The 18,176-nt window shown below is 38.7% G+C and overlaps 1 protein-coding gene across 1 annotated transcript in view; it reads left to right on the top strand.

Annotated features, from left to right (window-relative positions):
- The first annotated feature begins 11,891 nt into the window (after positions 1-11,891).
- The window catches only part of LOC306755507 (microphthalmia-associated transcription factor-like), a 34,172-nt gene continuing 27,887 nt past the window's right edge, over positions 11,892-18,176 (top strand). Inside the window, 1 exon segment of the mRNA XM_079239912.1 lies at positions 11,892-12,079. Coding sequence (XP_079096038.1) covers positions 11,976-12,079 — 104 coding nt within the window. The 5' untranslated portion in view covers positions 11,892-11,975.

The raw sequence follows: 18,176 nt of genomic DNA, 5'->3' as shown, positions 1-18,176 counted from the left end.
TTCTCCAGAGACTGGACAGGCTGAGTTTAGGTTTGATTCTCCTGCTTCAGGCTAGCATATAGACAGCTTGTTATACATATATCCCTGTGGACACTTGAGAGGGGTGCAGATGCAGCCATGGCCTCAGTACACACTGAAAGGCATAACCTGCAATAATTAGGCCATGCTAATAATGTTTCTTTCATAATCTTGTGTTAAAATGTCAAACTCAGGGGGTGAACAACAGGCTAACATGAGAATTTCTCTGTCTCCTGAGTAAACTGGCTGTCGGGATTTAACACGTCACACTGGTTAAATGTCATGTCCAGACTGCAGTCCGTCTTATCTCAGTTTCCCATTTTCATGCATTATTGATGAAGGCTGGTATCAAACACAAGTCCGTGCCTGCTCACCGTGCTTACGTGCTCTTTTGAAGACACCTGGCGCAGTTCTGAAACAATTTTCTGAAACCTTATTTGGAAATAAACTGTGAAAATCATTATAGAATCAAAAGCAGCATATCTAATGTCTTAACCAACACCTGGAAAAACTATTTCTGTGAATGCAAATTAAAAAGATAATGTGATTATTGGCACAAAATGTTCATTTTGGGAAATAAACCACAGAACAGTCTTTGTTGTGAGCACATATGATCCCACAGGTACAGTTGGATCTTTTGTGATCTCATAACAATGTACAATCAGCAAAGTCTTTTTTGTAGTTAGAACTGGCTTTAGTCACCTGACCCTGACTGGTAACACAATATAGGCCTGCACAATTAATAAGAAATAACTCATTTTACACATAAAGTCTTTTTTAAGATCCCAGGGGATGTGACCACATATGTGGAAAGGAGTTGCATCTGCCAATTATATGGCTTTGCTGTGTGAGGAATAACCGTAAAAAGCCATAAGCAGATAAAAATAGTGTTTTACTGCTTTTTACTTTTCTCTGTTGAGTTAGAGTACGACAAGAGAAAGAGTTAAACTTAATCCTGTTATGTGTTGTTGGTCTTTGTTTGCTGTTAGACTCCAAAAACTCTTTCTGGTGAGTTTCATCCCACTATGCTGAGTTGCTTTGTCTCAATCTAACAATATCAACTGAGAACAGACATTATGAAAATCAACTACAGTTTTATTAGTTTGTGGGAAATAATGAATGCTAAAGAAAAAAAAAAGGGTAAAAGCTACTTTTCCTGAAATTACTATAAAAGATCATGAGTCAGAAAATGTGGTACAGGGTGTGCAGGACCACTTGACATTAATCAAGCATCACCAGAACTAAGAAGGGTGAATGCTGATTTATGATTACATATTCCACACCATGTTGAGTTAATCAGGTATCAAATTTGAGCTAAGCCATTTCCCGTTTATCATTTCTTAACAAATTTGTGGCTGTAAAAGATGTCCCTCCCATGTCAATTAAGTCTGTGTTGTAAGAAAAAAACTAGTGTTATTATATCATTTTCTAGGCTAGCTTATATTAGCAATAAAAATGTACTATCTAGTACTTTGTGCTGACAAATACAGTAGTGATATGTTCAGTGTTGGATGGTAATAAAAAAAAAAAAACATAAACAACACAAAACAAAGGGAAAAAAAAAAGGTTTATTTATGTAGCTATTGCTGCTTTTAAAGTCCCAAAAAGCCATGTTAGAGTTTGAGCTTGAGGCTGGACAGGTTTCTTCAACTTTCTGAGTCATAATTTCAACCTTTCCAGTTGACCTTTCCGACAGGAAACACATTTTTATTTATTTATTTCGTTATTTTTGCCTCTGAGTTTCAGACAATGCCAACAAAGTAGCAACACTGGCTCTGTGTCAGTCCAAATAGAAACTATTTCATTTTAATGCTTTAAGAAGTAATGTCATCAGGGCTAATAATAATTTAAGAAAAACATGTTTATAGAGTTTATATTCTAAAATGTATGCGACACATATATTATTTTTTACCAGATTACATTTAGATGATATGGTGGGAATAAGTCTGTACTTCCCAGAGCTTCCAGGTTCAGATACTAAACTGCACTAAGGAGAAGATTACTATCCTGCAACTCATATACTCGTGGTTTCAGCACTTGTATAACCTAAACAGGGAAAAGGTTCAGTAAGCAACTGAAGCTGTAAATCTGAAAGAACAGTACCATAATAAGTATGTCGCAGAATATGCATTATACTCATTGTACTCTCTAATATACACATACTTAATGTATACACAGCTACAGTGGACTACTTAAGCCAACAGGTGTCATTTGGTTTTCAGATTAACACCCCATCCCACTCCCTCCTCCACCCCCATCCCACTCCTTCCTCCACATTGAGTGTGTGAAAGGCTGCTTAATAGCTAATATTTTCTTAGCTAATAAAATGCTCTCCACTGTAAATGCTAAATAAGAACAATGACTCTTACTGCATAAGCAAACATTAACTCTGATTTACAGTCAATATGAAATACAGAAGGATAGTTTTATGACTCTTATAAATTTATGACAATTCATTAAAAAGAGCTGTGTGACTCTTTATACTTATGTCAGTATAAGTCAATTTTTCATGGCCTGGAGTGTGCATTTGTCAAAATGAATGATTGAAAATAAATACATTAAAAACCTGAGGCTCCAAAGATAAGAGGTCACCAGACCTCTGCAGACCACTTGCCATCTGTTTGCTGCTTCTAGCAAAACACACCCAAGTATCTGAGCAGAACATGGCTGTGCTATGTGGGCGCTGGGTGTTCACAGGGAGGAAGAATGCAGAAACAGCTGCTTCTGCTGAAACCATTTGATTTCTTTCTCTGACAATATCAGGACCACTTCAATCTAATGAACATTTTTGTTTTTTTCTTTTCAAATTAGTGAACTGAATGATGAATTGTTTGTCTGTAGTAAGAAAATAACTCCTCTAATTTACAGAATAATTAACTAACATTTGCATTAGCACCAAATAAAAAAAAAAGAAGAGTCCAAGCATAGAGCAAAGATCCCTGGTTATAGCAGCTGTGAGCTGAAGGATGCAGGATTATCTCCTCATCTCAAGTCTCATCATGACTCATGCTGTCAGCGGTCAAAAGGTATCTGTCTGCCGTCATCTTGTAAGGAGAAGCCGTCTGGCTGTTGTGATATCTGGGAAATTGATGGGCATAAGGAGCCTCAGGAAATTATGGCAAAATCACAACCTGTGAGAGGTATTAATTTCAGGCTTATAACACTGGGCTAATTTGATATAACAAAGGGAAGTTAGATTAATGTAAATAAAGTCATCACACCGTACATATTCATATTTCTACTGAGTTAGTGTGACTACAGTGGCAGCAGGGAATTACAAGCTGCAGACTGGACCGCCTTGTTTCACCATTAGGAGCCATTGAAACAGCAGTGGTCATTCTTATTGTTCTCCTTCAGATGGTTTTGCTAGTAGTAGGGATTGTCATGTTATTTAAGATCCTGAGCTTGTTTGTGCTTGAAATTTACAGTTTTCCGCAGCTTTTATGAGAGCTGCTCTTCACCAGTTGTGCCCTTTCTGTCATAAAGAGCAACATAATTAAATAAAGTTTCTGTGTTTGGCTGCAATAAACCAACAAATCTACAATGTCTGAAATGCAACTTCTAGTTTTCAAAGAGTTTATGCATTTTCCTGCATACGTTTCCAGCAATGAAGCCCTTTGAAATTTAACCCCTTAATGCCTTTTATCACTAAATTGATTTCTGCATATTTCCTTTTGTTTCCATTTCCTTTTGTTTCCATTTGCTCTCATCTATGTATTTTCTTTTCAACTATTTATTCATTACTCATATTTACTTATCACCTATTGTTAGCGAGTTTAATTAAAACTGTACTTTTTTGTAATTCCATGATTTCCTTTCTGTTATTTTCTTCCATTTTTTCTGAGTATTTGGCTTGTTTTCATAGAATTGTAAATAACTCCAGGCTTTGAGGGCTAACTAAACGTGAACATTAGCAAGCTGGCCTTAGTGTCTTATCTGATTTTAGCATGTTTCTATAGTAACATTAGAGCTAAACAGGGAGGTGATATCATTTATTAAAGCCAATTTGCTGGTCAAAGCATAAAGTACAGTCAATGATAACTTGTACAGTTACATTTTAATCAAAACAGTCAAATAAAATTGGGTCAACTACAGTCATGACAACTTTTAGAGGCTTTAAATTATATATCTATTACTATATCTATTACTCTGCATTTAAGTCTGTCTGCAAGCTTTTGAATGTACATTATATGCATCAAAAAATCTACAAGACAAGGAGAGAAAGTGTTGTTGAAAATGAAAAGGAGTCATGTGTTTGCTCTGACAGTGCATTTCAGAGCAATGCATCGTTCATATTTCGGTCCACTGCCCTTTACCAGAAGAAAGATCAGAGACTACAGCCAGTTAGAGTCAATGAGGCCTGCAAGGTCAAGCTGTCTCTCGCTGGTTGTACGGTTGTAAACTGTTACAATGAACAAACGCACACATTGGTATAGGAGTCTGGGAGAAAGTTGGCATGCCACAGCCACAGCTGAAGGACTAACCCAGTTGGTGAGTAAACGTGACCCATATCTAATACCTCTTCTTCTAATGTAACAGAGTCATTTTCTGTAATGAAAAACTCATCTGGAAGCTGATCAGAATTCTTATACTGTAGATCAAGACACTCAAGTTACACATAATCAAAAAGCCCACATTTGTTTAAATTCAGCAAATGAGTGCAGAGTTAAAATGCCTGGAAAGCCCGAATCAGGGCACAGGATTACTAGAAAACACAGACTGCTTTAAAGCTCGTTTGCGCTTGCAGTTTTGAGAGCTGTCATATTTTCCTTCACTCTTACAATTTAAAGCTGTCCCCAGTGATAATCCTGAAATCACAAACTGCAGAGTTTCATTACAAAGTGCTGCAGTGACTTTCTGCAGAGCTCAGGGACACAGCGCTGAGGCATGGATGTGAATGGCTGAAAAAAGATGGAACATGACTAAATTACATGATACAGTTGAGGAGTGGCTATAACCATGTGAGGATCATAAAACTGCTGGAGCATAAACCAAAATGTCATCACTGTCTGTTGTCCTTACCGAAACTACGGGAAATACAGGAAACCGGATGATAAATGTACTGGAATTGATAATTTCCAGGACATATGCATATAAATAACACAAAGTTCTCATCACAAGTCACACCTAATAACCTGTTTCACTTCTTCTTTGCTGCTCTGCTATAAGATTTCACCTTATCATCTATCTATTAGATTTACTCTGTCTCTTAAGTATGCGAATACAAGATTACTTGCCCATTCCAAAGAAGATCTCTTCCTCCCTGTCTTTAGCAGGGAGAAACTCATTTTTCAGAAACTCTCAGGAGGCTTTGATTCCTAAATGGAAAGTTTCCAACTGAGTGGTAAGACGTTTCTCAGCAGCATCAGACAGATATAGGAACATACCTGCCTGGTTCGGCTTGAAGACACGCAGCTACATAAGGATGCTCATGCGATCCTGTGTGCTGGGCTGTGACTAATTCTACTGAAAAAGCTGATTTAAACCAGTAGCATCATTTTTTATGAACTCTTTACCCTTTTAAACAGTTTGTCAGAAATGCATAGCCATGGTGATAAATGACACAGGACATCCTCTCTAACAAATAGGAAGAGCCTTGGAGTTTCAAGCTGGACATGTGTGTCACACAGAGACAGCCGTCACAACAATTCCTGTTTGCACTGCCTGATGCTTTAAATACACCCTCACTTGAGTCCCTTTCTTCACTTCTTAGATAACAGCAGGGAGGAACCAGCAGGTCAATGTCAACCTCAGCAGCGCCGAACATTTTTGGTCTTTGTCTCATAATTAGGAAAAAAAAAAAACCAGAGATGAAGTCACTGATAAAAAGAGAGGTAAGACACATTTGACTGGGAGGATGTGCTGCTGGCCTGCCTGCAGCAGTGTTACAACAGGGTTCAGTGTTCTTGCACATCTTGATTAAATTTAGCCCCTGACCTGGGTCACCCAGTCAAACAAAATCACTCACACACTTGTTGGTGCGAAAACCACAATCTATACAGAATATATCCTCCAAATGATGATTCATTCAGCATTCTTAATATTCAACAAGACACAGTTCCTAAATCAAATTTTATGTATGACTCATTCAGCCATGAGTAGCCTATACATTGCTCTCTCTGCGGTCCCCTTGCGCCCTATCCCTCTCTGTGTGTGTATGTGTCTTTAAATTTACTGACTTATTTTCTAATACATCCAAGAGGTCCACTGAACACCTGCCTTATCTGTTACACACTTATTAGCAGTGTGGGCCTCAGTACCCCGTTAGGGAGATGAGCAGGCAGAACAATGAAAGCGCTACTGTAGGTTACTGTATATGGGTGGCACCTGAGCCCCATGTCTACACAGTGTCAAACAAAAAACCTCTCTCCTCCTCCTCGTTTCAGAGAACAAACATGCTGCTGGCTGCTACGAGCCAAGCCTGTCCAACTCCATAGTTGTTATATTCCCTGATGCTCTCTTTTAGGATCACATGCATGCATGACTGGTTAAGACTTTTGTCTCCTCGCAGGTCTGTGAGGCGGCTCCAATGCCGCATCCAACATCGCCTTACCTTTGTACTTCTTGTATCCCGCTTTAGGTACTGATAAGCAAGATGCTCCCCGGCATATTTAACCAACCCCGTTCAGCTTTGTCCACGCGCGCTCCTGGCAGGGAGGAGAGCCGCCACGCAGCCGCTGTCCATGCCCATCAGCCGGCACTACAACAGCGCGCACACTCGCCTCGCGTTCAGCCAAACTCACCACGCCTTCACCCGCCGCCGGCTATTATGTGAACAAGCCCCTCAACCCCTCCCACCGCCGCTCCCTGCCTAACCCCCCCTTCCTCTCATCCAGCAGATGCCGGCCGGCCTGGTTCACACTGGATCCCCATAATAATGAAGTGATGGCCTGCAGGCTGTCTCTGCTGCATCCCTTCCTATCATTTCACCTACTCTGTCAGACATGTTTCACTTCACATAAGATTAAAACCTGTTTTTATTTGTCTTACTTGTTTCTTCTTTTCCCAAATCATTTATGACCATAATCTCCTAACTTTGAATAATGGTGTTAATGAAAAGAGGTAAACCGTCTTTTTTGCTCCAGTTGTCATATTTTATCCTTTTATTATTCATTTGGATCCTTTTTTTTTTTCTTAGTTGCTACCATAGCAACAACTGATCTTCTGGAGGTCCTTCTTTTAAGTGTGCAGAAAAATAATCAAAATGTTTAGACATGGCTGCTGGTCTTCAGTAAATAAACCATCACAAATAGGCAAAAAAATGTTTCTGACATGTTTAAATGTATATTTTTCCATCTTCCATCATATTTTTTTGCTCTGCAAATTTCAGATCTCAATAAACCCCAGGAGGTTATGCCCTTAAATCTTGTATATTTATTATCATGTTGCATGTTGTCAGTGTTGTGAATATGACTAAAGTTAGTTCTTACAGTACATTGGCTTTACAGACCTCTTTTTTGTTTGCTGTATATATTGATCAGTTACATTGACAAGATATGAGCTTCTCTTTAACACAACTTGCTAATGTTTGTAGCATTTAAGACAAAAGTTATAAAACATTGGAAATGTGCACTCAAGTATCTTTATGTGTATTCTTGTATATTTGACCTTCCTCCCTATAGCTGCAGGCACATCAGATTTACTAATGAGCACTGATGGTGTAGAAGCATATAAAGAGTTTTGGCGCATGATCTGGACTCCGGGGCTTATTTTTAGCTCCATATTCGAAGCCCCTTACAGCTCAAACAAGTTGACCTGAAATGTGGGTCAAACTCAGTTTGCAAAAGCAAATTTACATGTTGCCTGCAGAGTCTACACTGAAAAAAAACTCATTCATGGTCTTTGTTTTTAAAATTTACTACTGGCTCTGCCTGTCATGCAGAAGCTATATTTATATATAAAAACCAGTGTGTTGCCCCTTATTAAGCCACCCCACTACCTGTTACTGTGCTGTTATATCACTTCACACATCAGCCAACATCCTTAAGACGAACTTGACGCAGTGTTGCTGAACCATGCTATTCATTACTGCACAGGAGTGACGACACTGCTAAAATATTCATCGCTCTTTTTACTCTTACTCAGCTGGTAGATTTACAAAAGACAAAGGTGCCAGTCTTGCAGAAGTTACATAATAACATTTAGTTTTATTAGCTTAAAGAAAAGAAATTCAGGGAATTTCAGGGTCACAGCAGCAGGCAGAAAAGCCTGTAGCCTGCCAACTGTGCCAGGCCTCCCCCTGAAATCCCCCACCACACCACCCCATTGCTCTTGGATTTCTGACATCATACATGAATAAGTATCTCATTAAGATCCCCCAAAACCATCTGTCCTGTGAGTCTCCTCCTTAAAGAAACATGCTTTCAGAAACAAAAGAGCAGGATTCCCTTGTTTTACCCTCATTAGGAATGGAATTTTTCTCATCAATGGCAAACTGAAGTTTTAATCTATCCTGGGAAGTACGATACTTAATAAGTCCTCTGTTTGTGTAAATACAGCAATAAGAGGACTTTTTTTGCAAACACTGTGCATTTTTTATGATGTAAGGTGATAATACAACATGCTCTTTAAGTCATCTTTTTTCATGTTTGTGCACATTTCTTCATCTACTGCATGTTGTTAGCTGAGATGTGCACATGTATTTTTAATGCAGTGTCGATTGTCCGGGCGGCTTTTAAACACAGCCATACCATGGTTGGCAGAAGCATCATACAAATGCAGCTACACTGTTCAAAGACAAAAGAAAAAAAAAGAAGCATGTAATGAACAACATTAGACACAAACATTTCATATTTGAACCAAAAGTTTTCAAACTAATCAGTATTGTCCACACATTTCAGGTACAGTCCAAAAGCTGCTCTGTGGCAGATGGCTTTGAGTCCCTGGCTGACATCTGAATACAAAGCTGTGTCTGAAAACAAAGATCAATGCACATGTTTGTTCACACCTGAGCAGAACCAGTTTCCAGATATTGGTGTACTACATTTCAGTTCATGTTCTGTTGGTAACCACTAAAGTTTGCACTTGCTGTTGGTGATTATGATAGTAAATCTACACATCAATGTTTACACAGTGATATGGTAGACTTTATTATCATGCACCTGTTTTCATTTCTATGTTGGAACACGTTTAACATGCTGGATATTTGTGTGATGCAGCCTAACAGTGGGCTGTTCAAGTTTAACCATTTATATAAGCAGCCAAACACACTCTTTGGCAGAAGGATTAAACTGAAGAGTGGTATTTTATATTCCTGAATTGTTATTGTGGTGCGTACTTATATGGCAAATAAGCCTCGTTTTTACACTTCAGCTGGTTGAAATGGAGATGATTATAAGCGATAATACACTGATGATAAGTTTAGTTATGAATACATTATATTTCAAATGATAATCAAACGTTTTATATTAATTATTTGTATGTTTCATAGTCTTATAATCATCAGATTTACACGTGAACTTTTAATATTTTATCTGTACTGTAAAAAAAAGAAAATATTTATTATATATTTATTCATTTTTATATTTATTTATATTCATTATATCCAAAGATGTCCAAATCTGTTTTGATTTGTTGAAATGTTAGACAATAGCTTTGTATTCATGGGTACAGGCTATCTGAACTACTTTGTAGTTCAAGAAATAGAACAGAATATTCTTTTGGGATATTTATAAGAGAATATTAATATCCTTATGAACTTTGTATCAAAGTCAGAATAATCTGAAGAATGAAATATTTACATACTGGACCCACTTGAGGAATAACAAAGGGCATTGTAGTCCACAAGCTCCAGGGGGTCTCCCACAGCTGGGGGGACTGGGTAGCAGGGCCTGTTCATCCAACTATAACATGCAGAATAATGCGTGTGTATCTGGTCTATTGTGTGTGTGGGTGTCTTCTTTATCCCAATACAAAACATTGCTACACTTGTGTCACATCTCTTGCTTTGAATGTGCATAAGCCTGTGTGTGTGTGTGTGTGTGTGTGTGTGTGTGTGTGTGTGTGTGTGTGTGTGTGCTCCTGCAATAGCTGCACTTGTATACATACAATTTTTTTTTTCAAGTTTTTACTCCACGATTAAAGGCGTTTATTTTGAGTTTTTCAACAAAAGTAAATTTCTTCATGTTTGAAACAGTAAAATTCACAATTTACGCTAGTTCAGCGTGCAGGTTGAGGAGAGCACATACATGTCACACTGAACTGCAAAATGTCAATTTTACATCATTAGACTACCAACACAGGCTTTCTTAGCATTATACTGCCCCTTTGTGGTGGATAGGGGTTCATCTGAGGAGGTTAAAGAAATAAAAGCATGGTTTGGTTTGCAGTGAACACACAATGGAGTGGGTGAGGAAAAGAGCAGCAAAGTTATAACTGTCTGTGAGCCTGATGGACAGAGAAAAGAACAGATATGTAAGGGCAGACAAAGTCAGGGTGTGTTTCATAAACAACCTTGAAATGTAAGCATTAAGGCTGTTTATGTAAAGGCATCAAATGATTTGTATTGTTTTGATGCAAATGTGAACATTTGGTCCACAGCGACATCTTCCAAACAGATACAGTCTATCCTCAGTTTGTCCTTATGATGTCATGTTTAATCTTTTTGATGACAGAGTGTGACATCATCAGTAGCTGATTCATACTTTGAGTCTGGAGTAGTTTTCAATGTCAGTCTACACATGCATGCTTAAAAAATTTTTTCCCTGGGCATAATTATTATAATACTTAACTCTGTTTTTTTTTTATTCAGTCATGTAATTGTTTTAATTGTATTATCACAGTATAAAAATGCTTTTTTAGAGTCATACATATCAAGCTTTATTTGTTTTAATTCAGATAACACTCATATTCTGAATGCAGTCATATAAAAATAGTCTTCTTTATTTCTAAAGTTTTATGCATCAGGACATAATAGAAAAAAAAGAAATATTTGGTCCTTAAAGGTGTCTAAATTGAATAAATACAACATCAGATAAGCAACAAGACATGGCATAGTATGCAATGGCAATTTTTATTTACGCACTGGGCAAAAAACAAAGAATGATTTCCTGTTTCCATAGGAATAGAGAGTAAGTAGCAGCAGACGGTTTTAATCACATACTTTTGATCAATAAATCTTCAGTAAGTGTGAGCACCAAGAATGTTAAAGTTAAGGCTATTTGTTGGCGTGGACTGTCCAGGTGTGTGAAGCACCTTTGTGAAGAAGAGCAAGTCTCTCTAGTCTTTCACAAAAACAAAATAGATACATAAACACACATAAAGAAAGTACTTCAATTTACACCTGCTAAAAGTAATTCCAATAATGATTGAAATATGGGGTGTATTTGGCTGTCAACAGTTGTTTAGTTGTTCACACACTACTTCCTTTTGGGTTTATTTTCAAAGTTGAATTTAGTTTAGGTGGTCATATCTAATTAGTTTTGAGACCTTAACAATGCAGACTGTCCTGCTATTTAAAACCGCAGAATGAGAAAAGAGTTTATTTTCCTCAGTGAGATGTAATGTTAGGAAGAAATAAACCCAGTTGCTGTAGCAGCTTTAACATTTCAAATATATTTTAATCCAAATAATAATATATTTACGACGAATAAATAAATGAATAAATGAATAAATAAATCAATGAAAATCTCACCAAATTAAAAGTAGGTTGAAACGTTGACACTTGAATTTCACTGTGAGCTGTGTAAATTCCCCATAGATGTTTAAGCCAATCAGAACGATGCTGACATTGACAGCGCGGATGCATTTCGGTACTTGTAGTTTTTCCGGCTCAAACAGCCCGTTAGCCGCAATGTGTTAGCTGCTGTGGAGGACTACACAACTCCGGGTCCTGGACAGAGGTGGCTTGCGTTGACAGTTGGTTGGTACTCAGAGAAGTACAGCGGCAAAACATCGTCCGGCTGTTTTTATTTTATTTTATAACGTTTACTGGTTGTCAAAAGTTGACATCTGCAACTATGCAGTCCGAATCGGGAATTGTCCCAGACTTCGATGTCGGAGAGGATTTTCAAGACGAGCCCAAAACGTACTACGAACTGAAGAGTCAGCCTCTGAAAAACAGGTCAGTTCTTTGGTCTGTGGACAGTTATTTCCCACGCCTGAGCGGTTTTGGTGTTTAGGTGATAATTGCTCCACAGACTTTCTGAGAGTTGTCCGGAGCCCGAGCATGTCCGAGGCTTCCCCGGTGATGTCCCTGGTTCTGGTCCCAGCGCTGGCTACTGGAGTGGGGCTGGAGTTGACTCCCATTCCGTATGGTTATCCTGCAGGCATGAAGTTATGCAACATTTGGGTGTTGTCTTGTCAACATCAACTTCAAATATTAGCTTGTACAGGAGCAGACAGACAGTTTGGTGAGATGCTGCTCACCCTCATTTGTGTTGATAATTTATACTCAAAACAGAACGAATGATTTGATGTAATTGATTTCATTTAAGATCTTTTAATATTTTTATTAGAAATGAAGCAATAAAGCAACATCCATTGGGGGAAAAAATGGTATGAAAACAATTTATTTTTAAGGAAGCAATAATTTATCAAAAGGTGATGTAGTAGAAAGGAACACAACCATATAGACGCTACTGTTTTTAACTGGGTAAAAATGATCTACATCAATTAAATAAACCAGCAACTAGAAACAACCCCAGAAGTTTTAACAGTAAGCAGCCATTAATTAAATGTTAGGCTGATTTATTAACTTTATTCAGTTTTAAACTGAAGTGAAAGTTTTAAGGAAGTGCTGCATTGACAGAAAACAACCCTTCTGCAGGGCTCACCATATTTCCAGCTTTGGTACTCTGAGGCCTATCCAAACAATCTTCTACACTTTGCCGAGTCAGGTCTGTGTGGATGGATTTTAACCTTTCACCCCTATTCTGAAAGTGCTGCAGAGTGAGCATGATGTCTTACAAGCCTGTTTGCGTGCAATATTATTATTACAACGTACCTGTCCGATGAGGTTAAGATTTTATCCAAAACTTTGTTAAACATTTTGGGGAAAAAAAAGTGCTCATTTGCTGTCTTAATTATAGTAAATGAGAGAAAAACATCTTGTTCTTGAGTGCTTCGGAAAATTCTAAGAGATAGTGGTGAAGGTGGGCAGAAACAGATGGCCTGGTCCTGTGCAGTCTGCATCACATCGCAAATGAAACGCACAGTTTCTTGTTTTTCAGCAAACACTTCCCAAGAATCCCAAGCTGTCCCCTTTAAGGAAAAGATAGACCGACATCTTGACTGACAGTGATCTTTCTAATCTAAGAGCTTACTGACTGTAAAGGATTCTGACTTCTGTTTTGAAATGTGTGCTAAACATAGATCATTAGCAGCATGGTCTATTTTTAACTTCTAATGCAATAATCTGACTTTTCTCTAGGGGAGTTTGATGCACAATGAAACACTTCTGAGTTTGATATAGCTGGGAAGCTGTGATAATGATGACTAATACATGTATTAACAGAGCAGCGCCAGATTCTTCTTTGTCTTGTGTCAACGCCCCTCTGTTTAGAGGTAGTAAGTGCAGCCTCATTGTCAGGGTTAGACGGACCCAGGACAGTACACTACTGTCTTCAGACAAAGTCGATTTTCCTGCTGTTGCTTTTCTCTCTGTCGTTCTCCATATTTTACAATGGATTGGTCTTCTGTCTCCTTTTCTGGCTCCAGTTTGGAGGGAAGAACCGTAATCCTGGACAGGCTTAACCTTTAACCCAGTTCTGCATTTTTTAAACTAATGTCTTCAATTTCTTCATTAGTGAAAATGTCATTACGCTGTTACACGTACGTGGGCTAAGTCTGGGCAGTGCTGTGTTGCTGCAGGCAAGGTTGTCGCAGCAGTGAATCCCAGTCTAAATGAAGTTTCTGTACTGGATTGCTTCACTTCACTTAAAGTTGTCAGAATCTTTGTTTGTCTCAAATGAATGTATCCCACTTCCTCTTCCCATCACATGTCGATGACCCAGCATAATAATAGTCACAATGACTGCGTTGTGAGGCATTATTGCACACAGTGGGTATAATTAGTCTTATTGATAATTGACTTGCCTAATGTCTTGAAATAGCTGCCTCAGCTTGTTCCAAATGAGAAATCTTGAGGTGTGACAGTGCCATCTCAGCCTTCGCAGATCTGTTTCTTTTGCTAGCTGCCGCTGAAGCAGCTTGATAATGCATGCTGACTGCTGCATATGAATGTGCCAGACTTTTTATGCCATTAAATAGACGTGAGAGAGCCAGTGAACTAGTCTTCTATGCAGTGTAAATAAGCTGCATAAATTTAGCAGTGGAAGTGTCATATCTGAAACTGTGAGTTCGGGATTATTTTGTACACCTATTAATCAAATTTAGGATAGAAGTTTTAGATACCAGAATAGAGCTTTTTAATGTCAGTAGTAAGGTCAAAGAAAATTCATATTATAAATTATAAAAAAAATTGTAATATAACTGTGTGAAAATTTTATTATATATTATAGTGCTGAAAACCTGAAAGAAACAATACTGAACTTTCCACCCTCACAATGGCTAACTCAGCATTTATCTCAATTCCCATCCAGGCCATTTTAAGTAATGGTGCACAAGTGGCCAAAAATGACTTGCACCAAAAATAATATAAATGTCATATTCTTTGGGTTTTGCTTGACTTTGTTTGTTTGTTTCTGTTATGTTTAGCATTTGTTTTTTTATCTTATAGAATAAATGATAAAATATATTAAAATATTGTAGTATAAAAGGTATCCACCAGGGGGCAGAAGACAAGCGTTAGATTGTTTTCAACAGGACTTTAAATAAGTTTTTACCATAAAATGATGCAAAAGGTCTCAGAAACAGTATCAAATTTGATTTATGCACAATTAAGATAACAATTAGTGCGCAAAAAAGACAAAAAGTAGAATCACGATTAGTTGTATTGTTTTGCACATTTTCAATGATAAGTCACAACTGGTATATTATATATAAGTTTTTAACATTTTAGAAAAACAAATATGTATACATGACAAAGAAGGATGAACATTTCAGGATTTATTTGTTAAAAAGTACTGTATATTTATTTTTTAAAAAGTACTATTAGATTTGGTGGGTGTGGTTTGTATGTGATGTGATTAGGTACCACAGATCAATTGTCAGTCACAATGACGACTTGATGTCTAGGTGATTATCTCTCAGACAAAGCAGCTGCCACATATGTGGACCCAAATCAAATCGATATAAATGATGAATTCTAAGAGCATAAAAAGTTCATATATATATATACCAACATATAATATATATATACCAATAGAAATATAGTTTTTATGGTACATTTTTTTACATTTTTCCTGTGATTGACTTTTGATGTTGTTGCACATTATACTTTCAGTGCAATTAACTTTTATTAAATACAAACCGGATTCCAAAAAAGTTGGGACACTTTAGAAATTGTGAATAAAAACTGAATGCAATGATGTGGAGGTGCCAACTTCTAATATTTTATTCAGAATACAACATAAATCACAGGTCAATAGTTTAAATTGAGAAATTGTATGATATTAAGGAAAAATATGCTCATTCAAAATTTCATGGTGTCAACAAATCCCAAAAAAGTTGGGACAAGAACCTATTAGAGGCTGGAAAAAGTCATTTGAGCATACAGCAAACACCTGGAAGACCAATCAGCACTAATCAGGTCAATTGGCAATATGATTGGGTATAAAAAGTGCTTCTCAGATTGGCAGTGTCCCTCAGAAGCCAAGATGGGTAGAGGATCACCAACTCCCACAATGTTGCGTAAAAAGATAGTGGAACAGTATCAGAGAGGTGTTACCCAGCGAAAAATTGCAAAGAGTTTGCAGTTGTCATCATCAACTGTGAATAATATCATCAGAAGATTCAGAGAATCTGGAAAAATCCCTGTGCGTTAAGGTCAAGGCCGGAGAACCATACTGAATGCCCGTGATCTCCGGGCCCTTAAACGACACTGCATCAAAAACAGGAGTGCTACTGTGAAGGAAATCACAGCATGGGCTCAGGAGTACTTCCAGAAACCATTGTCAGTGAACACAATCCACCGTGCCATCCGCTGTTGCCAGCTGAAACTCTATTCTGCAAAGAAGAAGCCATTTCTAACAAAGATCCACAAGCGAAGATGTTTACACTGGGCCAGGAGTCATTTAAAATGGAGTGTGGCAAAATGGAAGACTGTTCTGTGGTCAGACGAATCATGTTTTGAGGTTCTTTTTGGAAATCTGGGGCGCCAGGTCATCAGGACCAAAGAGGACAGTGACAACCCAAGTTGCTATCAACGCTCTGTTCAGAAGCCTGCATCTCTGATGGTATGGGGTTGCATGAATGCGTGTGGCATGGGCAGCTTGCACATCTGGAAAGGCACCATCAATGCAGAAAAATATATTCAGGTTCTAGAGCAACATATGCTCCCATCCAAACGTCGTCTCTTTCATGGAAGACCCTGCATTTTTCAACAAGATAATGCCAGACCACATTCTGCATCAATCACAACATCATGGCTGCGTGGGAGAAGGATTCGGGTACTGACCTGGCCAGCCAACAGTCCAGATCTTTCACCTATAGAAAACATTTGGCGCATCATTAAGAGGAAGGTCAGACAAAGAAGACCCAAGACGATTGAACACTTAGAGGCCTGTATTAGACAAGAATGGGAGAACATTCCTATGTCTACACTTGAGAAGCTGGTCTCCTCAATGCCCAGACGTCTGTTGAGTGTTGTAAGAATAAGGGGAGGTGTCACACAGTGGTGAAAATGGCCTTGTCCCAACTTTTTTGGGATTTGTTGACACCATGAAATTTTGAATGAGCATATTTTTCCTTAATATCATACAATTTCTCAGTTTAAACTATTGACCTGTGATTTATGTTGTATTCTGAATAAAATATTAGAAGTTGGCACCTCCACATCATTGCATTCAGTTTTTATTCACAATTTCTAAAGTGTCCCAACTTTTTTGGAATCCGGTTGTACACTACTCACAAAAAGTTAGGGATATTTGGCTTTCAGGTGAAATTTATGGAAAATGCAATATGTTCATGCTACAGTGATATAATATCATAAAAGTAAGACATTTAAGTAGAAGGATGCACTACTGATTTCCTCATTGCAAAAAATTCATTCAACACAAAAGGTAACAACAATGGTAGTTACACCACAACAAAAAATGTGAACGTCTCAATATCTCGTCATGTGCCCTTGAGCATCAATTACAGCTTGACAACGACGTCTCATGCTGTTCACAAGGCAACTTATTGCGTGCTGAGGCATGGCATCCCACTCTTCTTGAAGGGCAGCCCTCAGGTCATTGAGGTTCTGGGGTGCAGGGTTTCGAGCCTCTACACGACGGCTCAGCTGATCCCACAGGTTTTCAATGGGATTCAGGTCTGGAGAGAGTGCAGGCTGTTCCATTTGAGGTACACCAGTCTCCAACAGCCGTTCCCTGATGATGCGGCCTCGATGAGCAGGAGCATTGTCGTCCATGAAGATGAAATTAGGCCTGTGCTGTTCATGTAGGGGCACAATCACTGGATTAATGATGTTATTCAGGTAGTATGGGCTTGTCACTGTATCATTCACAAAGTGTAGGGCAGTTCTGTACCAAGTGGACACCCCTGCCCACACTGTAACACCGCCACCACCAAAAGCTCGCCTGGTGACAACAGTGGCTGATGCATAGCGCTCTCCCTGACGTCTCCAACATCGTTGCCGGCCATCATTTCTGCTCAGTGTGAATCGACTTTCATCAGAGAACAGCACTGAGGCCCACTGGTTCCTCGTCCAGCGTAAATACTCCCTGGCCCATGCAAGACGATGATGCCTGTGCCTGGTGGTGTGGTCAGGTACCCGTGCAGGTCGTCTAGCACGCAGACCACGCTGATGTAAACGGTTTCGAATGGTCTGACGTGACACTTGGGTGCCTCTCACCTCTCTTAAACGTGCCTGGAGTTGAGTGGCATTCATCATCCGGTTTCTCAGGGCAGTGTTCACAATGTAGCGGTCATCAGCACGGGATGTGGCCAAAGGACATCCACTTCTAGGCCTTTCTGTGACTCTTCCAGTCTCTCGATATCTCTGTTGCAACCTGCTGATGACACTCTGTGATGCTCCAAGCTCAGTGGCCACTTCTGTCTGAGAACGTCCTGTTTGAAGCATCGCAATGGCAAGGGAC

This window comes from Telmatherina bonti (genome assembly GCF_933228915.1).
Source record: "Telmatherina bonti genome assembly, chromosome: 4".
NCBI lineage: Eukaryota > Metazoa > Chordata > Actinopteri > Atheriniformes > Telmatherinidae > Telmatherina > Telmatherina bonti.
The sequence above is the reverse complement of the archived record's forward strand: the minus strand, read 5'-3'. Positions and strand labels throughout refer to the sequence as shown.